Raw genomic sequence first — 23,800 nt, forward strand, 5'->3', positions numbered from 1 at the left:
AGCATTCCAATACCGGCTAGCGTTGCCTTCATCGCCATAGACAATGATGAGCAGGGTCTAGTTGCCGCCAGCAGGAAGAAGCGCCACCAAAACGAGGGGGATGGGGGGCTCTGCCTGAACCATGAGATGCAATTGCGGAGGTCAATGTGGCCGGCGAACTCTAATCATGCAGGCGGTCCACATGCCTGGACCTCCCTTAAGAACATGGTTAATAATATATCCAACAATTGGCTACAGAGAGTTGCCAATCACTTATAGCCAACCTAATAGTCGGCATGTGCAATAATAAATTATAAATGTATATTATTTGTTAATAAGTGGCCCATCATATAATCGACAAATTGTCTTGAAACTCATGCTATAGCTAGCACTTAATCAACCGACACTTCGCTTCTCTCCTCTCCTCTTCTATTTCTTCCAATTAAGAACAATATAATATTTTAACTCTTCTAGCCTTATTATGTTATCTTATTATATTTGCTTTTAGATGTGCACCACACATGAGTTGGCTCCGTACAAATCTCTAAGGGCCACGTACAACCGCTCACCGAAAGAAAAGGGTTTATAACCCGCATGAGTAGTTTAGGAGCGTACACAATCCTTAGATGTTACATAAACGACCATATATGATATATATTGTTTCCGTTATAGTATTGTCACATATATTATTATCTGAACCAAACGGCTCTTATTCTGGCTGCATGCATGCAGCTGGTTTTTTTTTTTTTTTTGAGGGCAAAGCATAGCTTTATTACTTAACGATGCCGGGGTAAATCACCCGAGGCACATACAGCCACATGGGCTGGAACATCAGACTCAAACTCCACATAGTGGTTCGCTGGTACATACGGCCAACATGGTTGGTTACATATCATGCGTACTTATATACTCATACGGCTGCGCATGCACTTAACACTGTAACACGTACTCCCTCCGTCTCATAATATAAGATCATTCATGAATCTAACTTAGGACGGACGGATAGTATATATATGATGCGAAGATGGATGTTGATCAGCTGTTAACGACCCTGCAGTTGCGCCTGATCTGGGTGGGGGTTCCAGGGGGCGGGCTGAGGTTGGACATCTTGATGATCGCTGCCACGAAGTCAGTCGCGAAGAGCGCCGGGTTGGTAGCGTACTGGCTCACCAGCGCGTCCTGGGAGCCGCCGTTGAAGAGCTCCTGGTCGGAGTTCAGCAGGCCGCGCTTGGTGACCAGGTTGCTGTAGTAGGCGATGTCAAAGACGAGTGCCGTCTGCACGTCGAATGGCGCCAGGTTGGTATCGCCGTTGGGGGCCTGGGCGGGGCAGGTACGTTTGCGCAGCGTGCCGAACACCGGGTCGATGTTGGTGCCGTTGTAGATGTGGTCGCGGAAGTTGAGGCACTGCGAGTAGCCGATGGTGTGCGCGCCGGACAGCGCCGTCATGTCCCGTGGGCTCAGCTGGTGCTTGTTGAACGCAGCGATGAGCTGCTCCAGGTTATAGTCAGGCGTCGGGATGTCGCTGTTCGCCGCATTCAGGCTGGCCGTCGTCGAGTCCCGCTGGCCGAGCGGCACGGGCCAGCTGGGCCCGCCTAGCTGGAGGAACAACGTACGTATACCGATCAATCCAAGCATTGTCAGTGACCAGAAAACTGCAGTGCACGTGCCCACTGTCATTGATTGTATGTACGTACCATAACCATGCCGTCCCGTGCTGCGAGGGCGATGATGTCGGCGCAGGAGACGACGCCAGGGCATACCAGTTCCACATTCTTCTTGATCTCGTCGATCACCTCGAAGCCCCGCACCGAATTCATGTTGGGAAGGGCCGTCTTCTCGCCCACGAAGCTACCCTTGTCATCCAAGAGAATGGAGCCGTCACAGCCCTATACATATAACAAAATTTCACCATTAATCCTGACCTGACCTTCTCCGTATATGATTGTAAATCAATCGGCATAACTATGTTTGCTTAAGGATTTAGTGTAATTACTTGAACAAAGCAGTCATGGAAGTGGAGCCTAAGGAGGGACGCCCCCATTCGGCGCTCGACGAGGACTGCCTTGGTCACTGTGGAGCGCACGATGAGTTCCAGCGTCGGGCAGGTCTTCGCGTAGAACGACGGCGAAAGCTGTCCATACGCGAAAGAGGAGAGCAGGAAGAGGGCAAGCAAGCAATGCCATGCCCTACAGCTAGAGCTGGAAGCCATGGCTTACAAATTTATCTAGCTACGTACGTAGGCTCAGTCTGTTCTTCACTGTAAGCAGGATTGCTAGCTCAGTGGCTTTGCATAACTGTGGTGGGCACGAGCCACCTATTTATAATAGTATGGTTCTTTCGGTTGCATCAGATGCATGTAGAATTGTGAAAGTTAGGCCGGTACGGACGGGGTCGTGGAAAAGTGTGACAAGTCCCACGTGGTTGCTTTCTCTGGTTGACTAATTAACAGCAACGCATATCTACTTAGGTACCAGAAACTGTTCCATCTTTGTTCAAATGTCACTAGCAAATAGCATTTCGAGTATATGTAAATAATATAAAACTGTTAGTGCGCTGGTTGCCGGTCTCTATGGATACAGATCATATTCAGCGAGCTAATTGGAATTATGTCTTCCCATGTCCCATGCTCTGTGGGGTTGTTTCGTGAATTTTTTTTAATTGACATCTTAATCTGATAAGATTAATGTAGGCGATGGCACATGCTGCGACCGGCAACGTTGACTCTGCCGACTGAGATGCAACCGGCCAGGGGAAAAGCTGGAACCGACCGCCATAGCTATTAGTGTGGTGAAGGGCAAGCCAAGGTCGCCGGTGACAATGAGGATGCTACAACCATGACGATGATGGTGTTGTGATCGCGTTGACGAGGTACATGCGAGCACCGATGGTGCTTTGCTAGGGGGATTTGTGTTTTTTGAAGGAGCCTCCCCGGTTCTTGGAGCCGATGTCGAGGAAGGTGCGTCATCAGGGTACTGTGAGAAGCATCAGGGGAGCGGCGACCTCAATAGCGGGCCCTGATTTTTTGCACTAAATGTTGCTTCCCTTCTTGCTTTGTTAGGACATGGACGAAGGACATCCAGTTGTGAGGGGCGTGTGTGGGGGGGTGTGGGGGGGGGGGGGGGATCAAAATCGCGCGGTGCGGGGGTGGACCAGTCGATAGTTTGGGCTGATCGATTGTTGCATATTAGAGCATCTACAACCAGACTTGGCAAATCTGCTCCGCTGAACATCAGGGGACGCGACCCTGGATAACGCGAGACGGCCCTCATATGTCATGCCAGACAACCACACTCCACATATCGAAATCCTCAAATCCATGCAAATCGATGCATGTCAATCATACACATGAATATCACATGTAAATAAAATTTGTTCGCAGAGACAATACATAGTTCAAACATAGAATTTATTTTTAAGTGCAGAATTAAAACTTTAAACTTATTGGTTTTCACTGTGGGTCGACATATGCTCAACAAGATCAGTGAGTAGTTGCAAGTGCACCTGTTGATCTCGAAGATTCTGTTGCCTCTACTTAAAGTAGTCCTTATAGAGCAGCCTTGCTCCGGCGACCCTATCTCGATTCAAAACTCTTCTCCCTTTGATCAAACCCTTGAAGTTCAAAATATGTTCCACCTACCTATCCATCTCCTCTTGGATGCTGATGATGATCATCATCATCGTCCATCTTTGTCAGACCCAATGAATCGAAGAACCCTCCGAAACCATTGCTTTTCCTACAAAAGAATAAAAAAGCTGCTCAGACAATTTTTCGAACACATAGATGGCAAGGTGCGGTCCAAAAATAGTTGGATGTACCGCGGCGGCGTTCGGGCGGCAACAGTGTTCGGGGCGGCGAGATTGGCAGGAAGGAGTTTTATGGCGGTGGTGTCGGCACTGAGGGGTAAGGACGCCGTCGGAGCTAGGGGATGGCTGGCGCGAAAGAGGGAGAAGAGAGAAGAGAAAAATGACTGGTCCGGAAGGTCAGGGGATGGTAAATTTTCTGATGGGTCATGTCTATCGGATCCGAGACGGACATGCAGGGAGCCCTCCTCATATCTACCCCAGATATAGGCTGGCTATGGGGTGTCGGTCAACCCAAACATAAAAGGGCTGGTTTGAGGAGCCCGGCCGGGTCACGATTTTGTGACTGGTCACCAAGCTTTTTTTTTATTACGATTTTTTTCGTTGGTGGGAGGAAACTATTGTTTTTGAAAAATCTAGGCAATTCCAACTTTTTTTGCTCGAATTTTTCAAATTAATATTTTGGCATTTAAATATATTCTAGTTAACACATTTTACGTAAACAAGGTGCTTCTTGTTTCAGTGGTGGTACCGTCTTCTTACCTTTCTAAGGTCGCGAATTCGACTCTTTGTTACCGCACCGCGAGCAATATCTTTTAAATAAGCGTTGAATAGCACAAAATCCTATTATTTCAAAAATCAGGAATCGAATGTGCGATGTGAAGTTGGTAGGTCCCGTGATCTACCGCTAAGAGTTGTGGCATTTGGCTCGTACGAAGCCTATTTGACATGGCTTATGTGGTTTAAATTCAAAAAATTGGGCCCTATACAAGTTTTTTCTTGTCCGAGAAGAAAAACTCTGCCTATCACTGATCGGGGTCGTCCGCCAGGACGTACCGAAGGTGTTTAAGGAACCCGTCTGTAAATGCTCTTACTACCCTTAGATGTGCATGTGTGCTGTGCATTGCGTTGGTGCCATTTAGGACCGGCAGGTTGTATCCATCCACAAGGGACAAGGCTCACGTCGTACAAGTCGTTGTGGCCGCCATACAGTTAAGTGTCATGCACTAGCCAACGCAATCAAAAATTTGAACTGATGAAAAGGCTAATAAATTCATATATACATTTTAACACCCCTTCTCACGTATGACACGGAAACTCATAACCTCTAGATGGTCACTTCCCCGTCCCTCCCCCGTGCGGCGGCGCCGCCCCGCACCGGGGAGCCCCTGTCCTCCTCCTACAGCCTCGCCCCACCTCCGCTCCCCTCCGTCGCCGTCGCCCGGGGCGTCACAGGGCAAAGCCCTTGTGGCATGGCGGCGGCGGCGGTTTTCTCCTCGGATCTCGATCTGGTTGGGAGGCGGCGCTCCTTTCCGGCCAGATCGGCGGCGGTGGCGCAGATCGGCGGCGACATGGAAGTGGTGCGGCGGCGGTGGGGGAGGACGGCTCCAGCAACGGCGGATCTGGCCTTGACTCAGTCGGGCTAATTCGTTGTGCTACCGATCTCAATCGCCACCAGCGGTGCACTGCTCCTGGAACTGATCTGCATCACGAGGATGTCTTGGGCGCTGGCCCTAGGCTTGTTGGTGGTGGCCTTCTTCTTCGTCGGAGTTGGTCGGCCGGCTAGCTGTGCTCGCTTGGTCATGGCGGCGGTGGTCGCAGTGACTGGCGGCTTGGCCGGTCGGCGGCGGCGGAACTTGGCCGATGGCAGCGGCAATGTTCTGTCTGTATCCCGGGGCGGGTGGCGGCCGGTGAAGTTAGGGCTTCCCGCGGCGGCATGGCGTGGTGCAGTCCCTGTCCAAGGCGGATCTGTGACGGCGATCTACTATGGACTGGTTCGGATCAGAGACGGTGACGAGCGCGCGGGAACCCTCTCGGCGGCTCTCGCGGCTTGGCGAGGCGGGGTGGGAGCCCTCCTCCTAGGCTCCAGTGGTGGCACACTCAGGCAGTGGCCGGTGCGCCATGGATCCCACGGTGGCACTGTTGCTGCGGTTGGTCGCCGGATCTAGGCGGCTGGATCTGGGGCTTTGAAGGCGGTCGAGACGGTGCACAGGTTGTTGGGTGGATTTCTTGGGACGGATCCGAGTGAAAACCTGGTCTTCGGTCGATGGCCGGAGCCGGTGATGAGGATGCCTTTATCATCGTTTTCTTCATGAAGGCATCATCAAGGTGAAGCTCCCAACTCCACTCAATACCTTCGGGGGAAACCCTAGATCAGCTGATCGGATGTTGGCGGCAATCATATGTCGTAACCCCCTTGGGGGCGGCATTCTTGGAGGTGCACTCGGCTTCGCGGGACCAGCGGACGGCTTCTTTGGTGGAGTGGTGCTTCATCCATACATTGATGGCGACGGATCTTGACGGCGTGGCGTAGTGCAGATTCGGAGTTCGATGTGGGAGGATGGACTCGTGCAGGAGGACGACGCTGTCTGGCGTCGTGGTGGCGTCAATGGCAGAGAGACCTGACACGGTAGATGCAACAGTACAGCTCTGAAGATGGACTCGTGGCAGGTAGCTGCGGCGGCCTCATACCCGGCAGGCGTCCTGATTGAGGAGTGCGCCCGACTGGTAGGTGCCCCATACCAGGCAGGCGTCTTGGTTGGGACCTCAGGTCTTAGATGTTTAGGTTTGGCTGCGATGTCTGTTTGGTATTAGGCCTAGGCTATCAGCGCTCCTTCATCAATTGGATAGGTGTAGCGACAGTTGTTACTTAGACGATGGCTTTAGGCTTGCTGTTGTATGACTTTATAAGGTTTTGTAAGAATAATTAATAAAGTGGCAAGTGCGATGCGCCTTGCTGCAGCACCAAGGATGTGTGCTCAATCCTCACTTTCCCAGCGTTCAACAGGATGACCAGGTAAGATTCGCTCCAGCATATCGAGATCATGAATCAGTGAAGTGCATGCACGAACACCGCATGTCATCTCCTTTTCTTCTCCCTCTTCAAAGAGCGCACCCATGTGTTTGCCGTCATCCCATCCCGTACGCGGTACGCTATATACATGTGCATAGTCCATAGTTCTAGAGTAACAAGGACAAGGTACCAAGTACATATCCTTCTTCAATTAAAGTCCATTTTGTACGTGTGGTGCTCGATCTGCCGTTGGGAACATCGCCGTTGCCCACATGCTGCCTCATCTTCTTTTTCAGAGAAAAGGCGCCGGCCGATCCCGAGAAGAGCTCGAACCTAGCCCGATTTTGAATTAACAAAGCCATCAACCGGCCAGGATTACAGGAGCACCACATTACAATGGAAACGAAAGAAAAAGAAAAAGAAAGCGGAACGAAAGGTACATGGCACAAAGTGGAACAACACACCGGCAACTCCAAAGAGCCAAAGCACTAAACGGCGATGCCGACGAACAACACTAAGCCCACACCAACTAGCCACCTAAGGACACGGAAGGAGGGCACCACCGAGCAAGCATCGAGCTCCGGCTGCGTCCACCGGCAAGCAAGGGCAAAACTTGAGTTGTCTCCGCCGTCGCAAAGGGCCACTACCCTTTCACCCAGGCTCGATGGGTGCCGTACCGGCGACCAGCAAAGTGACTCCTACAAGAGTCCAACACAAGGGGCCCGAGCTGCCATAGGAGAACAGGAGGAGCAACCCACGAACACGGACAACCCACCAAGCGAGTACCTTCACTGGCAGTGGAAGAACAGACCGTCGGACATGAGCTGTCGGAAGAGGCGCAGCACCAAGTAGAAGGCCGAAGAAGGCATTGGATTGCATCGGTAGAGCCGAGCAAAATGCATCATGAGGGTCAGGCCATCACGCACCGCCACAACGCCACCAGCAGCCCCGCCACCAAGAGCTGTTCCCGGCCGCCGCCTTCAAGAAGGAGCACGACACCAGGGTGTCGTCGACGCCGAGAACAGGAGAACAAAAGCTTTCGCCATAGCTCGAGGAGGAGGAGGGAGGGAGAGGATCCACCCCAAAGCCTCCAGGAAGGGGATCGGCGCCAAAGGCGTCGACTTTGGGGAGGCCGCCGCGCCAGCCAGGGGTTTCCCCCGGAACCTCACCCGCACGCCAGATCCGCCAGGCCGGCAACAGGGGACGCCGATAGCAGCCGCCAAGGACCGGCGCCGGCACGGATCGGGACAGATCGGAGCAGGGCGAAGCTTCTCCATGGAGCCATGGCGGATTGCGAGGAGCCGCCACTGCACCAGCGTCCGCAGCCCCCACGCCGCCCGCGCGACCGTGGGAGGCTGCCCACCAGAGCCCGCCGGCGCCGCCCGCCGCACCGGCTGCACGGCGCCCACCGGCCGGGGCCGCCGCCCCGGGGAGCCAAGGCCCTCCAACGGAGAGGAGGCGCCAGATCCTCGCCGCCACCATCATTGGGGCCGAGCACCCGCGCCTCGGAGGCCCTCAAGCGGCGGCGGAGGGAGGGGAGGAGAGGGGGAAACGCGGCGGCGGCGCTAGGGTTGGCCCCCGAGTCGCCTCAGAGGAGGCGACGCGGGGGGAGGGGGGATCATCTTCAATGCTACCTCATCTTCCAATCTCATTTAGGCCCAGTTCTTTTGCCAGAATCTGGGGATTCTCTCAGAATCCGACCCCTACCCAGCTTCTCCCAGAATCTTTGAGCCCTATTTGTTTTACAATCCTCTCTAATTAGACCCTAACTAGATAGGATTGTAAAACAAATGTGGCTCAAAGATTCTGAGAGAAGTTGGGTAGGGGTCGGATTCTGGGAGAATCCCTAGATTCTGGCAAAAGAATTGGGCCTTACTTCGATCTCAAGTACTCCTGAATATTATCTTTGTTTAGTTAGTAGGAAGGAAGTGTGCCACACTTATGTTCTATTTTATGGACTCTAATTCAGTTTGTCCATTATTTGGATTTATGCATCCTCTCGGTGCTCACGTCGTTGATGTAAGGTGTAAAGGGAAGAGAACCTGTTGATTTGTGAATTATATATTTACAATACAAATCTTAAGGGCCACATACAACCGTTCACCGGAAGAAGAACGTTTGTAACCCTCAGGGGACGTACAGAACCCTTAGATGTTACATAAAAGACCATATACCCTGTTTCCATTGTAACACTGTTTGCATATATCGGCAACTTGGGAGATTACATGATGAAAGAGGTATCTTACAATCCAGGAGGTGGAGGATCACCTCTGAACCCCAGCCCAGGTATATATTATCTGAACCAAACAGCTCTTATTCTATTCAAACGGAGTGGGGGAAATGGTTCTGGAAGGGGGGGGGGGATGGGTTGGACGGGTGTGTCAGAGTACAATGTGATGTGTGTCCAGACTCTCCCAAACATCCCACAAAGTTGATTCTGGTTAGGGGAATTCAGATGTCCAAACGGGTCCGTTGTGACGCCCCCGATTTGACCGTACACTAATCATGCACGCAAATGTGTACGACCAAGATCAGGGACTCACGGGAAGATATCACAACACAATTCTAAAACATAAATAAGTCATACAAGCATCATAATACAAGCCAGGGGCCTCGAGGGCTCGAATACAAGTGCTCGATCATAGACGAGTCAGCGGAAGCAACAATATCTGAGTACAGACATAAGTTAAACAAGTTTTGCCTTAAGAAGGCTAGCACAAAAGTAGCAACGATCGAAAAGGCAAGGCCTCCTGCCTGGGACCTCCTAACTACTCCTGGTCGTCGTCAGCGGCCTGCACGTAGTAGTAGGCACCTCCAGTGCCGTGGGAGTCGTCGTCGACGGTGGCGTCTGGCTCCTGGACTCCAACATCTGGTTGCGACAACCAGATAGAAAGGAAAGGGGGAAAAAGAGGGAGAGAAGCAACCGTGAGTACTCATCCAAAGTACTCGCAAGCAAGGAGCTACACTACATATGCATGGGTATATGAGTAAGGAGGCATATCAGTGGACTGAACTGCAGAATGCCGGAATAAGAGGGGGATAGCTAGTCCTGTCGAAGACTAAGCTTCTGGACATCTCCATCTTGCAGCATGTAGAAGAGAGTAGATTGAAGTCCTCCAAGTAGCATCGCATAGCATAATCCTACCCGGCAATCCCCTCCTCGTTGCCCTGTTAGAGAGCGATCACCGGGTTGTATCTGGCACTTGGAAGGGTGTATTTTATTCAGTATCCAGTTCTAGTTGTCATAAGCTCAAGGTACAACTCCGGGTCGTCCTTTTACCGAGGGACACGGCTATTCGAATAGATAAACTTCCCTGCAGGGGTGCACCACATAACCCAACACGCTCGATCCCAATTGGCCGGACACACTTTTCTGGGTCATGCCCGGCCTCGCAAGATCAACACGTCACAGCCCCACCTAGGCTCAACAGAGAGGTCAGCACGCCGGTCTAAACCTATGCGCGCAGGGGTCTGGGCCCATCGCCCTATGCACACCTGCACGTTGCGAACGCGGCCGCGAGCAGACCTAGCAACCCACACGATCACGGCGGTTACGTCAAAGCGGTCCAACACGGCGCGCGCCACTCAGTCGCTGACGTCAAAAGAGCTTCGGCTGATACCACGACGTCGGGATACCCATAACTACTCCCACGTAGATGGTTAGTGCGTATAGACCAAATGGCCAGACTCAGATCAAATACCAAGATCTCGTTAAGCGTGTTAAGTATCCGCGAACGCCGACCAGGGCCAGGCCCACCTCTTACCTAGGCGGTCTCAACCTGCCCTGTCGCTCCGCCACAAAGATCCACTTGCGGGTACTCCTACGAGCCGACCCGACTTTAGTCATCACATGTGTCATGTATATAGTATATAAGTATATGCCCGTGATCACCGCCCAGGTGATCACGGCCCGATAGTATAGCACCGCAGACGGACAAGAATGTAGGGCCACTGATGGAAATCTAGCATCCTAGACTAAGCAGATAGGATTGCAGGTAAAGGTAACAACAGTAGTAGCAAGGATAGGCTATGCATCAGAATAGGATATCGAAAGTAGTAACATGCTACACTACTCTAATGCAAGTAGTAGAGAGTAGAGTAGGCGATATCTGGTGATCAAGGGGGGGGCTTGCCTGGTTGCTCTGGCAAGTAGGAGGGGTCGTCGACTCCGTAGTGGAACTGGGCAGCAACAGTGTCGGTCTCGTAGTCTACCGGAGAGAAGAGGGGGAAGAAACAGTAAATACAATGCAAACATAAGCATGACGATGCGTGACATGACAATGAGCGGTGCTAGGGGTGTCCTAACGCGACAGTAGATGGTACCGGTGAAGGGGGGGAACATCCGGGAGGTATTCCCGATGTTTCGCGTTTTCGGACAGACGGACCGGAGGGGGAAAGTTGCTAGTTCGATAGGTTTGGGAGGTGTGGTGGATGAACGGACTGCGTATTCGGATTCGTCTCGTCGTTCTGAGCAACTTTCATATAGAAATCATTTTCATCCGAGTTACGGTTTAAAAGATATGAATTTTCAAAGTTTATTTGAATTTCTGGAATTATTTAATTAACAAAAAAAAAATGACGTCAGCATGACGTGCTGATGACGTCAGCAGTCAACAGACTCGCTGACCAGGTCAAACTGACCAGTGGGTCCTACATGTCATAGAGAGAGGGCTAACAGTGGGTTATTTTAATTAAACGTGGTTAATTAGCAGCTGGGTCCCACATGTCAGTGACTAATTAGTTAAACTAATTACTTTTAATTATAAAATCATTTTAATTATTTATTTTAAGGGGCGGGGCCCGCACGTCAGTGGCTGGGGCCGCCCAGTCAGCCCAGTTGACCAGGTCAACTGGTCAACAGGTGACCAGGGGGCCCACTGGCAGTGACCCAGGGGGTGGCCCCCAGGTGTGCCACGTCGGACGCCGGCGGGAGGGCACTCCGGCGAGCCCGTACACGGCGACGAGCCTCGGCCGTGGCCGGAATTCGGCCACAGGGGTCCGTTTCACGCGCGCTTGGTCGCGTTCGAACGGCCAAGACGATCCGCGCCGGATGGTGGTAGTGGTTCGTCCGGAGATGGCCGGAAACGGCACCGGCGGTGAGCTTAGCGGCGGCCGGAGTTCGGGGTTGCACGGGCACGGCGATGGGAGGCACGGGAAGGCCAGACGTGGGGCTCTACGGGGTCCTGGGAGTGCCAGGAGCACGCGGGGACCATCGGTGCGGGCGGAGGAGCTCGGGGTGCGCGAGGACGAGGGGGGGCAGGCGGGGCGTGGCCGACGCGGGAGCGCGGTCGGGGCGCGCGCGGGCGAAGGCCGTGCGGGCGCGCGTGCGTGGACAGGCGCGGCGGGGCGCGTCTGGGCGCGTCGGAGCGCGAGCGGGGCGGCGGTGACCGAGAGGAGAGGGGCGGGCGACGGAGGCCGGTGGCCTCACCGAGGGATGCAGGGTCACGGCAGTGGGGTCGAGGGGGAGACGGGGGCGACGGCGATGCGGTGTCGAGGCGCAGGCCGGCGAGGAGGAGGAGGCAGGCCGGCGAGGCAGCGCTCCGGCGAGGCGAGGGCGAGGCCGGCGGGGCGGTCGGCGACGGGGTCGAGCGCCTCCTCCTCGATCCCGATCGAGGGGGGGGCAGAGGAGATATTTCGGAGGGAGTGGGTGGTGAGGCTGTCGGTGGGGGGGGCAGGGGATAAGGTGAGGGGGGGTTGGGCCGGCCGGCTGGGCCTGGGGTGGCCCAGTTGGGCCAGGTCCAGTGGGGGGGGGGCTTTTGTTCCTTTTTTTTGTTCTGTTTCCTGTTTTGTTTTCCCTTTTCTTTTATTTGTTTTATTTCCTTTAAAAGTATTTAGACATTTTATAAAAATGTGTTTTCTCCACCATAATTACCAGTGTATTATTTAGAACCCACTGAACATTTCTGTTTGAATTTTTTGAAAACTTTTATTTTCCACTTTAATTATATTTGAAGTTTGAACTAGGAGCTTGACAAGGGTGTGGTTCAAATGTGATCTAGCCCTGTTTAGCAACATGATTAGCTTAATCACAGGGGGTTACTGTAGCATGATTCCCAGGGTGTTACAAATCTCCTCCACTACAAGAAATCTCGTCCCGAGATTTAGGAGGTAGAAGGAAACAGTGCGGGGTATTCTTCGCGCAGACGATCCTCTCGTTCCCAAGTGGCCTCATCTTCAGAATGGTGCGACCACTGGACTTTGAGAAACTTGATCGCCTTCTGACGTGTGCGGCGTTCAGCTTGGTCGAGAATGCGGACCGGATGCTCTTTATAGGAGAGGTCTTGCTGCAATTCGAGCACTTCGTGATCCACAGCTCGGATTGGATCCTTGAAGCAACGGCGGAGCTGTGACACATGGAACACATCGTGAACCTGAGAAAGGTTCGGCGGTAGTTCCAGTTGGTATGCCACTTTTCCACGCCTTTCGAGAATAGTGAATGGGCCAATATAGCGAGGAGCTAGTTTGCCCTTGATCCCGAAGCGGTGAGCACCCTTCATAGGTGTGACTCGAAGATAAGCCTTTTCGCCAGGTTGATAGACCATGTCTTTATGATGACGGTCATACTGACTCTTCTGACGCGACTGAGCAGTCTTGAGATTCTCGCGAATAATGCGGACTTGTTCTTCGGCATCTTGGATAATATCCGGACCGAAGAGTGGACGTTCCCCAGTTTCTGACCAGTTCAGAGGGGTTCGGCACTTTCGTCCATATAACACTTCGAAGGGGGCCATCTTCAGACTAGCTTGATAGCTATTATTATAAGAGAACTCAGCATACGGGAGAGATTCCTCCCATTTCTTGCCGAAGGAAATAACGCAAGCTCGAAGCATGTCTTCGAGAACTTGATTGACGCGTTCAACTTGTCCTTGCGATTGAGGATGAAACGCAGTACTGAATGACAGATGAGTTCCCATTGCTTCTTGGAAACTTGCCCAGAATCTTGAAGTGAATAAGCTGCCACGGTCTGAGCTGATAACCAATGGAATACCGTGGAGTGAAACAATCCTGGACATATAGAGCGTTGCCAACTGGCTAGCAGTGATCGTTTCTTTGACCGCCAGAAAATGTGCAACTTTGGAAAGCCGGTCAATGACGACAAGAATAGCATCATTACCTTTCTGCGATTTGGGAAATCCAGTGACGAAGTCCATCTCAACATGGTCCCATTTCCATTCAGGAATAGAGATAGGTTGCAGAGTTCCAGCAGGCCTTTGATGTTCTGCTTTGATGCGACGGCAAACGTCACACTCAGCAACATAACGAGCAATGTCTTGCTTCATATTAGTCCACCAGAATCTCTGACGGATATCTTGGTACATCTTTGTACTACCCGGATGGATACTTAGAGGCGTATCATGAGCTTCTTTCATAACTTCCTGTGTCATATCCAGGTTTTTCTCTGCACATGGCACCACTAGGCGGCCCTTGAAGTATAGGGTGCCATCTTCAGAAATGGTGAAGAATGAGGGCTTTCCTCCTGCGAGGTAGCGCTTAATCTTGTAGGCTTCAGAGTCATACTTCTGTAGCCTTTTGATGCTGTCCTCGAGATCTGGTTTAGCAACTAGGGTATTGAGGGAACCCTGGGTAACAACGTGGAGGTTCACCTTGCCAAATTGTTTAGGAGGGGGAGCGAGTGCACCCGGAGGAACAATATGGAGGTTCAGCTTCCTGAATTCTTCAACAAGCGAGGGCTGAACTTTATGAACCTGGAGGTGGTTGCAGTAAGACTTGCGGCTCAAGGCATCAGCCATTACATTAGCCTTGCCTGGCGTATAGGAGATACCCAAGTCAAAGTCTGCAACAAGCTCCATCCATCTCTGTTGACGGAGGTTCAGATCTGGCTGAGTAAACAGATACTTCAGACTTTGGTGGTCAGTGAAGATCTCGCAACGATTACCGAGAAGGTAATGTCGCCACTGCTTCAGCGCATGAATGACGGCAGCAAGTTCGAGGTCGTGAACTGGGTAGTTCTCTTCGTGAGGGCGCAATTGTCGAGAGGCATAAGCAATCACTTTGCGGTCTTGCATTAGGACACAGCCTAATCCTTGACGGGAAGCGTCGCAGTAAATGACGAAGTCCTTCTTAGTATCAGGTGGAGCTAGAACTGGGGCAGAAGTCAACTTGTCTTTGAGTGCCTGGAAACTTTCCTGACATTTGTCTGTCCATTGGAACTTGACGCCCTTATGTAACAGGTTAGTCAGAGGCCTGGCGATCTTAGAGAAGTTCTCGACGAATCGACGGCAATAGCTGGCGAGACCGAGAAAACTTCTGACTTGCTTAACGTTCTTGGGAGGAGTCCAATCAAGAATAGCCTGAACTCGCTCGGGGTTGACGGCAATACCATCCTTAGAGATGACATGCCCCAGATAGGTTACTTCGGGTAGCCAGAATTCACATTTAGAGAACTTGGCATATAGTTGATGTTCTCGTAGCTTTTCCAGCACAAGTCGAAGATGTTCAGCATGTTCTTCTTCGTTCTTGGAAAATATCAGGATATCATCCAGATAAACCACGACGAACTTGTCGAGGTAATCCATGAATATGTAGTTCATCAGACGAGAGAAGGTGGCTGGAGCATTGGTTAAACCGAAAGACATGACGGTGTACTCGTATGAACCATAGCGAGTCACGAAGGCGGTCTTTGGGATATCCTCTTCGCGAACACGGATCTGGTGGTAGCCCAACCTCAAGTCGAGCTTAGAGAACACTGACGAACCCGCCAGTTGATCATACAGATCATTGATCCGAGGAAGAGGGTATTTATTCTGAATGGTAGCTTGGTTTATAGGACGGTAGTCTTGAACTAACCGGTTTGTCCCATCCTTCTTCTTGACAAAGAGAGAAGGTGCTCCCCAAGGAGAGCAACTTGGGCGAATGAATCCTTTGCGAAGAGACTTGTCGATTTCCTCCTTAAGCTCAAGGAGTTCATGCGGCGGCATTTTGTAGGGTCGCTTGGCTATAGGAGTGGTGCCTGGTTTCAAGTCGATGATGAATTCGACAGCTCTAGCAGGGGGAATCCCCGGAAGTTCTTCAGGGAAGACGTCGAGGAATTCACGCACGACGGGAATGTTTTCAATGCCCTCGAGTGGTGCAGCGTTCAATGCATTCAATGCATAGAGCCTTGCCTCGGCATTTTGCACCAGATGGGCTTGGTAAGTAACTATCTCATCTGAAGGGTGTAGCAGATGGACGGTCTTAGTGGTGCAAACAATTGAAGCAGTATGCGCTTTTAACCAATTCATTCCCAGAATGAGATCAATGCTACAGGACTTCAGTACGATGGGAGAGACAAGAAATTCCAGTCCTTCAATTTCAACAGTAACATCGCGACTAACCATAGAGGTTTGACATTGGCCCGCAGGGGTGTGTACCACTAGCGGAGTGTTTATCTCTTCGTAATTAATGCCATGCAGGAATGCAAATTCTGCTGATATGAATGAATGGGATGCTCCTGTATCAAATAAAACGGATGCTGGTACTGAATTTACGAGGAGTGTACCCATCACAGTAGCAGGCTGGTCTTGAGCTTCGCTGAGATCAACGTGGTTGGCATGAGCACGACCATGAGACTTAGCATTGTTGTTGCGGGGCTGGTTGTTACCACGGCCAGCTGCTGGAAGGGCCAGTTGATTCTGGTTCTGATAGCAGTTCCTGGCAAAGTGACCCGGTTGACCACACTTGAAGCACAGACCATTATCGGGAGTGGGAACAGGAGCCCCAGGTGGGGGAGCTGGTAGCTTTGACTGCTTAGATGGTGGAGGAGGCAGACGCGGTGCAGCATAAGATTTCCTGGGAGCAGGTGCATTTGGACGATACATGCTGTTTGGGATCCATATCTTACGCTTCTGTGAGGGCGAGCCCGAAGATGAGCCCGTGTCACGGTTGCGCCTCTGAGAGCTCTGGTATTCCTGCAGACCAGTCTCGACATTGATGGCCTTATTCACCAAGGTGGCGAAATCGGCAAAGTCATGCACTAGAAGTGCGAGCTTGATGTCAGCTTGAAGGCCATCACGGAACTTCTCCTGTCTGCGTGCATCAGTTGCAATGTCTTCTTCAGCATAGCGGGACAAGTCCAGAAACTCCCGCTGATAAGCTTCGACAGTTTTGTTGCCTTGGGTGAGGTTGCGGAACTCACGCTTCTTCCGGTCCATGACTCCCTGAGGAATGAAGCGGGCACGGAAAGCAGCTTGGAAGTCTGGCCAGGTGATGATTGTTCCAGCTGGCAGAGTACGCCTGTGGCTGTCCCACCATTGAGCTGCGGGTCCCTTCAAGAAGAAGGAAGCAAAATTGACATAGCTGGTAGGGGCTACATCAGCAGACTCCATCTCATAGGTGATGTCACGGAGCCAGTCATCAGCATCCAGAGGCTGAGTTGAGCAGCGGTAGATGGTTGGGTTGAGGCGTATGAAATCTTGAAGAGTCACTTGGGCTTGCTGCTGGTTCATATTGGGGCGAGGAAACTGAGCCATCATATTTTCCATGAATTGGCGGTTCAGTTCAAACTGTTGGATCATACCAGCCATGTACTCAGGTGGTGGTGGGGCATCGCCACCACGACCACGACCACCTGGTCTAACCATCCTGCTAATATATAACAGGGGTAGTTCAGCATTGAGAAAATTGGCAATGACAAGAATCATCCATGATGAAACATGCATAATGAAAGGAGCACGATAGCTACTACATAGTAGTCGGCATAGCTTACAAAAGGGGTCATGCATAGAGTTCAGTACACAGAGTTCAGTACATAGACTAAAACATCATAGGCGGCACACAGGCTCGCGGCGAATGCCTTTAACACTACAAACAAGCCTACATCAGTCCCAAGAGGTACTGTGGAGGTAATCGTAGCCCGACAGCTGGTAGTGAGGCAACGGATAGCTCTCCACGTCAGCAGACTGGGGGCCGCGGATACTCAGGTGTAGAGCCCGACGCTCAGGTGGCAGAAGAGGACCAAGTGCGGGAGAGTAGCCTCCCACCTCTGGCCAACCGACACCGTGGGGCATCACGGTCCTGGCTGGGTAGATCGCAGAACGCGGTACCTGTCCAGACCGGACAAAGGGGTGCAGCAGCGTCAGAGCACGGTAAAGGTGCTGACGGGTGGTGTACATCTCGTGGCGAAGAGCTCGGTTAGCTCGATCCAGCCCATCAGCATGCAGAACCAGGTGCTGATGGTAGAAGGGCTCTCGGGTGACAGTGGAGTAGGCAGCAGTATAGTATCCCTCTGCACCAACATCAGAGGCGATAGCAATGTGCCTGAAAGGGGAGGTGTCCAACTCCCGATACTCTCCACGAAGACGTGTCAGAGCAGCATAGGCTGCATCGTGGACAGCCATATCGATGGTCACACCAACACCATGTGCGGTGTGCAGCACAGTAGTGGAGTCGTACTCCCGAGAGTAGAGGTGGACGATGGCACGGTACTGCTCCTGGTTAAAGTCCTGGTACTCCTCGTAGACGGTGTACTCAGGGTGCCAGCGATAACCCAGATAGGTCATCATCTCAGCTAGCACCGCAGGTGATCCCGAGGCACCAATGGCCATCGTGTGGCGAACAACCTGCCTCGTGGGTTCCATCTGAAAGCAAAGACGTTTCAAAGGAGTCAAATGACAGTGTGTGAATTGTCCAAAATACTATTCTAAGAAACAACTATGGCTTATCCATCTTAGGGGTGAACGCGGTCACGGGATCCTAGTGTTAGAGTTAGTAAATTCGTTTAACCCGAGTAGAAGAGAGTTCAGAGTCCCAGAGTAAAGGTCGAGGAGTAAAAGATCCTAGTACCACCCAATGGCGACGTGGGCCCGTAAGCCGCACAGTCATGTTAGTAAAAGTTTTGCAATGACTAGACTCGACTTCGGCCAAGGAGTGTGGAAGGGGGGTTCCTACAGGCAGTCGGCTCTGATACCAACTTGTGACGCCCCCGATTTGACCGTACACTAATCATGCACGCAAATGTGTACGACCAAGATCAGGGACTCACGGGAAGATATCACAACACAACTCTAAAACATAAATAAGTCATACAAGCATCATAATACAAGCCAGGGGCCTCGAGGGCTCGAATACAAGTGCTCGATCATAGACGAGTCAGCGGAAGCAACAATATCTGAGTACAGACATAAGTTAAACAAGTTTTGCCTTAAGAAGGCTAGCACAAAAGTAGCAACGATCGAAAAGGCAAGGCCTCCTGCCTGGGACCTCCTAACTACTCCTGGTCGTCGTCAGCGGCCTGCACGTAGTAGTAGGCACCTCCAGTGCCGTGGGAGTCGTCGTCGACGGTGGCGTCTGGCTCCTGGACTCCAACATCTGGTTGCGACAACCAGATAGAAAGGAAAGGGGGAAAAAGAGGGAGAGAAGCAACCGTGAGTACTCATCCAAAGTACCGCCCAGGTGATCACGGCCCGATAGTATAGCACAGCAGACGGACAAGAATGTAGGGCCACTGATGGAAATCTAGCATCCTAGACTAAGCAGATAGGATTGCAGGTAAAGGTAACAACAGTAGTAGCAAGGATAGGCTATGCATCAGAATAGGATATCGAAAGTAGTAACATGCTACACTACTCTAATGCAAGTAGTAGAGAGTAGAGTAGGCGATATCTGGTGATCAAGGGGGGGGCTTGCCTGGTTGCTCTGGCAAGTAGGAGGGGTCGTCGACTCCGTAGTGGAACTGGGCAGCAACAGTGTCGGTCTCGTAGTCTACCGGAGAGAAGAGGGGGAAGAAACAGTAAATACAATGCAAACATAAGCATGACGATGCGTGACATGACAATGAGCGGTGCTAGGGGTGTCCTAACGCGACAGTAGGTGGTACCGGTGAAGGGGGGGAACATCCGGGAGGTATTCCCGATGTTTCGCGTTTTCGGACAGACGGACCGGAGGGGGAAAGTTGCTAGTTCGACAGGTTTGGGAGGTGTGGTGGATGAACGGACTGCGTATTCGGATTCGTCTCGTCGTTCTGAGCAACTTTCATATAGAAATCATTTTCATCCGAATTACGGTTTAAAAGATATGAATTTTCAAAGTTTATTTGAATTTCTGGAATTATTTAATTAACAGAAAAAAAATAAAATGACGTCAGCATGACGTGCTGATGACGTCAGCAGTCAACAGACTCGCTGACCAGGTCAAACTGACCAGTGGGTCCTACATGTCATAGAGAGAGGACTAACAGTGGGTTATTTTAATTAAACGCGGTTAATTAGCAGCTGGGTCCCACATGTCAGTGACTAATTAGTTAAACTAATTACTTTTAATTATAAAATCATTTTAATTATTTATTTTAAGGGGCGGGGCCCGCACGTCAGTGGCTGGGGCCGCCCAGTCAGCCCAGTTGACCAGGTCAACTGGTCAACAGGTGACCAGGGGGCCCACTGGCAGTGACCCAGGGGGTGGCCCCCAGGTGTGCCACGTCGGACGCCGGCGGGAGGGCACTCCGGCGAGCCCGTACACGGCGACGAGCCTCGGCCGTGGCCGGAATTCGGCCACAGGGGTCCGTTTCACGCGCGCTTGGTCGCGTTCGAACGGCCAAGACGATCCGCGCCGGATGGTGGTAGTGGTTCGTACGGAGATGGCCGGAAACGGCACCGGCGGTGAGCTTAGCGGCGGCCGGAGTTCGGGGTTGCACGGGCACGGCGATGGGAGGCACGGGAAGGCCAGACGTGGGGCTCTACGGGGTCCTGGGAGTGCCAGGAGCACGCGGGGACCATCGGTGCGGGCGGAGGAGCTCGGGGTGCGCGAGGACGAGGGGGGGCAGGCGGGGCGTGGCCGACGCGGGAGCGCGGTCGGGGCGCGCGCGGGCGAAGGCCGTGCGGGCGCGCGTGCGTGGACAGGCGCGGCGGGGCGCGTCTGGGCGCGTCGGAGCGCGAGCGGGGCGGCGGTGACCGAGAGGAGAGGGGCGGGCGACGGAGGCCGGTGGCCTCACCGAGGGATGCAGGGTCACGGCAGTGGGGTCGAGGGGGAGACGGGGGCGACGGCGATGCGGTGTCGAGGCGCAGGCCGGCGAGGAGGAGGAGGCAGGCCGGCGAGGCAGCGCTCCGGCGAGGCGAGGGCGAGGCCGGCGGGGGCGGTCGGCGACGGGGTCGAGCGCCTCCTCCTCGATCCCGATCGGGGGGGGGGGGGGCAGAGGAGATATTTCGGAGGGAGTGGGTGGTGAGGCTGTCGGTGGGGGGGGGGCAGGGGATAAGGTGAGGGGGGGTTGGGCCGGCCGGCTGGGCCTGGGGTGGCCCAGTTGGGCCAGGTCCAGTGGGGGGGGGCTTTTGTTCCTTTTTTTTGTTCTGTTTCCTGTTTTGTTTTCCCTTTTCTTTTATTTGTTTTATTTCCTTTAAAAGTATTTAGACATTTTATAAAAATGTGTTTTCTCCACCATAATTACCAGTGTATTATTTAGAACCCACTGAACATTTCTGTTTGAATTTTTTGAAAACTTTTATTTTCCACTTTAATTATATTTGAAGTTTGAACTAGGAGCTTGACAAGGGTGTGGTTCAAATGTGATCTAGCCCTGTTTAGCAACATGATTAGCTTAATCACAGGGGGTTACTGTAGCATGATTCCCAGGGTGTTACATCCGTGGACGTTTGATGAAAAAAAGTTTTTGAACTATGCCATCTTGTCATTTAAACACGTTTTGATGCATAGGAAGGTACAAAACTCTATGAAGTGTCAACATCAAAGCTCATACCGAGGAAGGTACTAGCATGAGAAAGGGCATAGAAGCCAATACAACGAACCATCTCTACACTGCACCAAATCAGCGCACACCTGCATCTTGTCACCGATGCCCAACCTCAAGGTCTCGAAAATACCCCAGTGCCTCATTAACAAGGAATTGTAGGCACATGTTGATGTTGGCGCTTGTTTCAATGTTGACAAATTTTTTGAAAAGAGACTATAACCTTTTAACTACAACTTTGTGCTTTGTTAGCAACGAAGGAATGTCTTTCTGTAGGCAAACTGGGGAGGTAGGGGGGTGGGGAGGGCTGTCAAAAGCTGAAAATTGTCTTCAAAGAGACAAACATATATGGGACCGACTATAGGCAAGTCATCTGACTTTTGTTCAACCCATAACCATCCATCTTTTTTCTTCTTCCATCTTCCTCCGCGGACTGTTACTATTCCACTGCCCGCCTCACCTCACCTCATGACCTCTCATCTTGCTGCAACAACATGCCTCACTACCACTTATCTCAACGTTCCCACCTCCGGTGAGGGTGTTGTCGAATCCAATCGGGGCTCAATATTAAAAACCCACCACTCGCGTCGATCAACCTTCGGACCCGTCTCCGCTTGAGACGCTGCGGTGAGCTGCATCATGTCTGGCTCACCCTCGTCGTGGCACCGCCAGCTCGGCTTCGGAGCTCTGCCTCGCCTCCTTTTTCTTTCTCCCACGAAATCCGGCCTACCCAAATTAAAATTGCAAATTCAGACAAGGTACATATAACCATTATGAACATATAAATAGCCCTTGTGGCACACACTTTCACCTTAAGAGAGAAACACGTGCCCCCACTTTTGGCTGGTTATAGTGGGGAGTAAGTTAGACTAGTAATATGCATATATTACTACTTTATAGTTGGTAGTAACATATGTCTAATGTCTCGCAACAGTTTATTTATAAAGTTGTAGACTTATTTTGTCTTGGTATATGTGATGTTACGGTAACATATTATTATGTTACTATCTCTGTCCGGGATTTTAAGTCCCGTGAGCAGGTTACGGGCGTCCTGAATTAGAGGGCCGCATGCAAAACGCTCGACCTTTTCTATTGGCTGGTCCTCGCGGTAGTTATTGCCTACGAAGACACGCAGCTAGGTGAGCAGATACTCATTTGCATGCTGCCAATGTATGCTTTTAGTTTAGCGAGGGGCCGCAGGAAATTAACAGGAGGGGCAAACGAAGAATTAATGGGACACGGAGAGAGAGGAATTTTACACACTATGTTTGGTCAGACTCTTGCAGATTACTATGCACTGAGGCGTCTTGGTACACACGTTTTGGTCTGGGGGCACTTTAAACCCGGACGGAGGTAGTACAAGCTTCTTTTTTTTTATTAATTACTTGTCACATCATTATTTTGTCTAGATATGTGTGATGTTATCACTTTTCACTATGGACAGTTTTACAACACGGCCAGACATGCATCACGGAGAGCCGGCCAATGCTGACCAGTACTCCCTTTGTCGCCATAGGTGGCCAAGTACATGGTCTGCTTGTCCACAAGAGGAAGAACGGCCACCAAAACGAGAGGGGCTGCGCTTGAACCACATGTTGCCATTCCAAAGATCGATGGAGGCAACGAACACCAATCATGAGAGAACCCACATGCGTTGACCTTCCTTAGAGCAAGTACAATAAGGTGATGGATACATGCTGTAAGACTTAAAATATTATATTTATACTGAGTTGGAGGAAAGAGAAAAGGAGAAAGAAGAAAAACGGGCTACAAATTAACTGCCGGCTGCAGCATGTGCTCCTAGACACTATGTGGGAGAGTGAGGTGGTTCATGTATCAATAATGTAGTACATGTTTATATCTAGCTATTGTACTTGCCGGCTATAAATTTGGCTATAGATAACATGGCAACATCATATAGCCAGCAACTGGCTAGTATATTATTAACAATGCTCTTAGATGTGGACCACACATCAACCAGCTCCACACACAAAACTCTCAAGGGCCACGTACAAGCGCTCACCGGAGGAACATTTTTTACAACCCGCACGATGTCAATAGTTTAGGGGCCATACACAACCCTTAGGCTGGTCATAGTGGGGAGTAACTTAGACTAGTGTCATGCATATGACACTAGTCTAAGTTACTACTCCCTCCGTCCGGGTTTATTAGGCCTGTTAGCATCACAAGCCTATCCCTTTTTATAAGGCCTCGCTTTGGAAAGGTGCATGCATGCAACCATTTCATTGGTTGCATTGAAAGCCATTGTTGTTGATGCCATGGCTGAAAAATTAATACACTTCATGCGTGCTTTTTCATTGGCTGCATGCATGTGAGAGAGTGCATTGGGAGTGGAATGGAAGAATTAATGTGAGCAAATTACTATGTGCCTTGGTCTAAGAGAAATTGTCTTTAGGCCTAATAAACCCGGACGGAGGGAGTATCTTCATAGTGCAAAGTAACATAGTAGTAGTATCATAGATTGTTTCATTTATTATCTCATAGACTCATTTTGTCTCGGGAAGCGCTATGTTATAGTAACATATTATGTT

The 23,800-nt window shown here is 51.4% G+C and overlaps 1 protein-coding gene across 1 annotated transcript; it reads right to left on the reverse strand.

Moving 5' to 3' along the window:
- Positions 1-779: 779 nt before the first annotated feature.
- Positions 780-2,248, reverse strand: LOC123143228 (peroxidase 70-like). The gene is made up of 3 exons (XM_044562073.1): positions 1,973-2,248; positions 1,674-1,865; positions 780-1,575 (listed from the first exon to the last, which is right to left on the reverse strand). The coding sequence occupies exons 1-3, from the start codon at positions 2,186-2,188 to the stop codon at positions 1,015-1,017; spliced, it is 969 nt and encodes a 322-aa protein (XP_044418008.1). The 5' UTR covers positions 2,189-2,248; the 3' UTR covers positions 780-1,014.
- Between the last annotated feature and the right edge of the window lie 21,552 nt (positions 2,249-23,800).

The sequence above is a fragment of the Triticum aestivum genome, chromosome 6D (genome assembly GCF_018294505.1).
Source record: "Triticum aestivum cultivar Chinese Spring chromosome 6D, IWGSC CS RefSeq v2.1, whole genome shotgun sequence".
Taxonomy (NCBI): Eukaryota; Viridiplantae; Streptophyta; class Magnoliopsida; order Poales; family Poaceae; genus Triticum; species Triticum aestivum.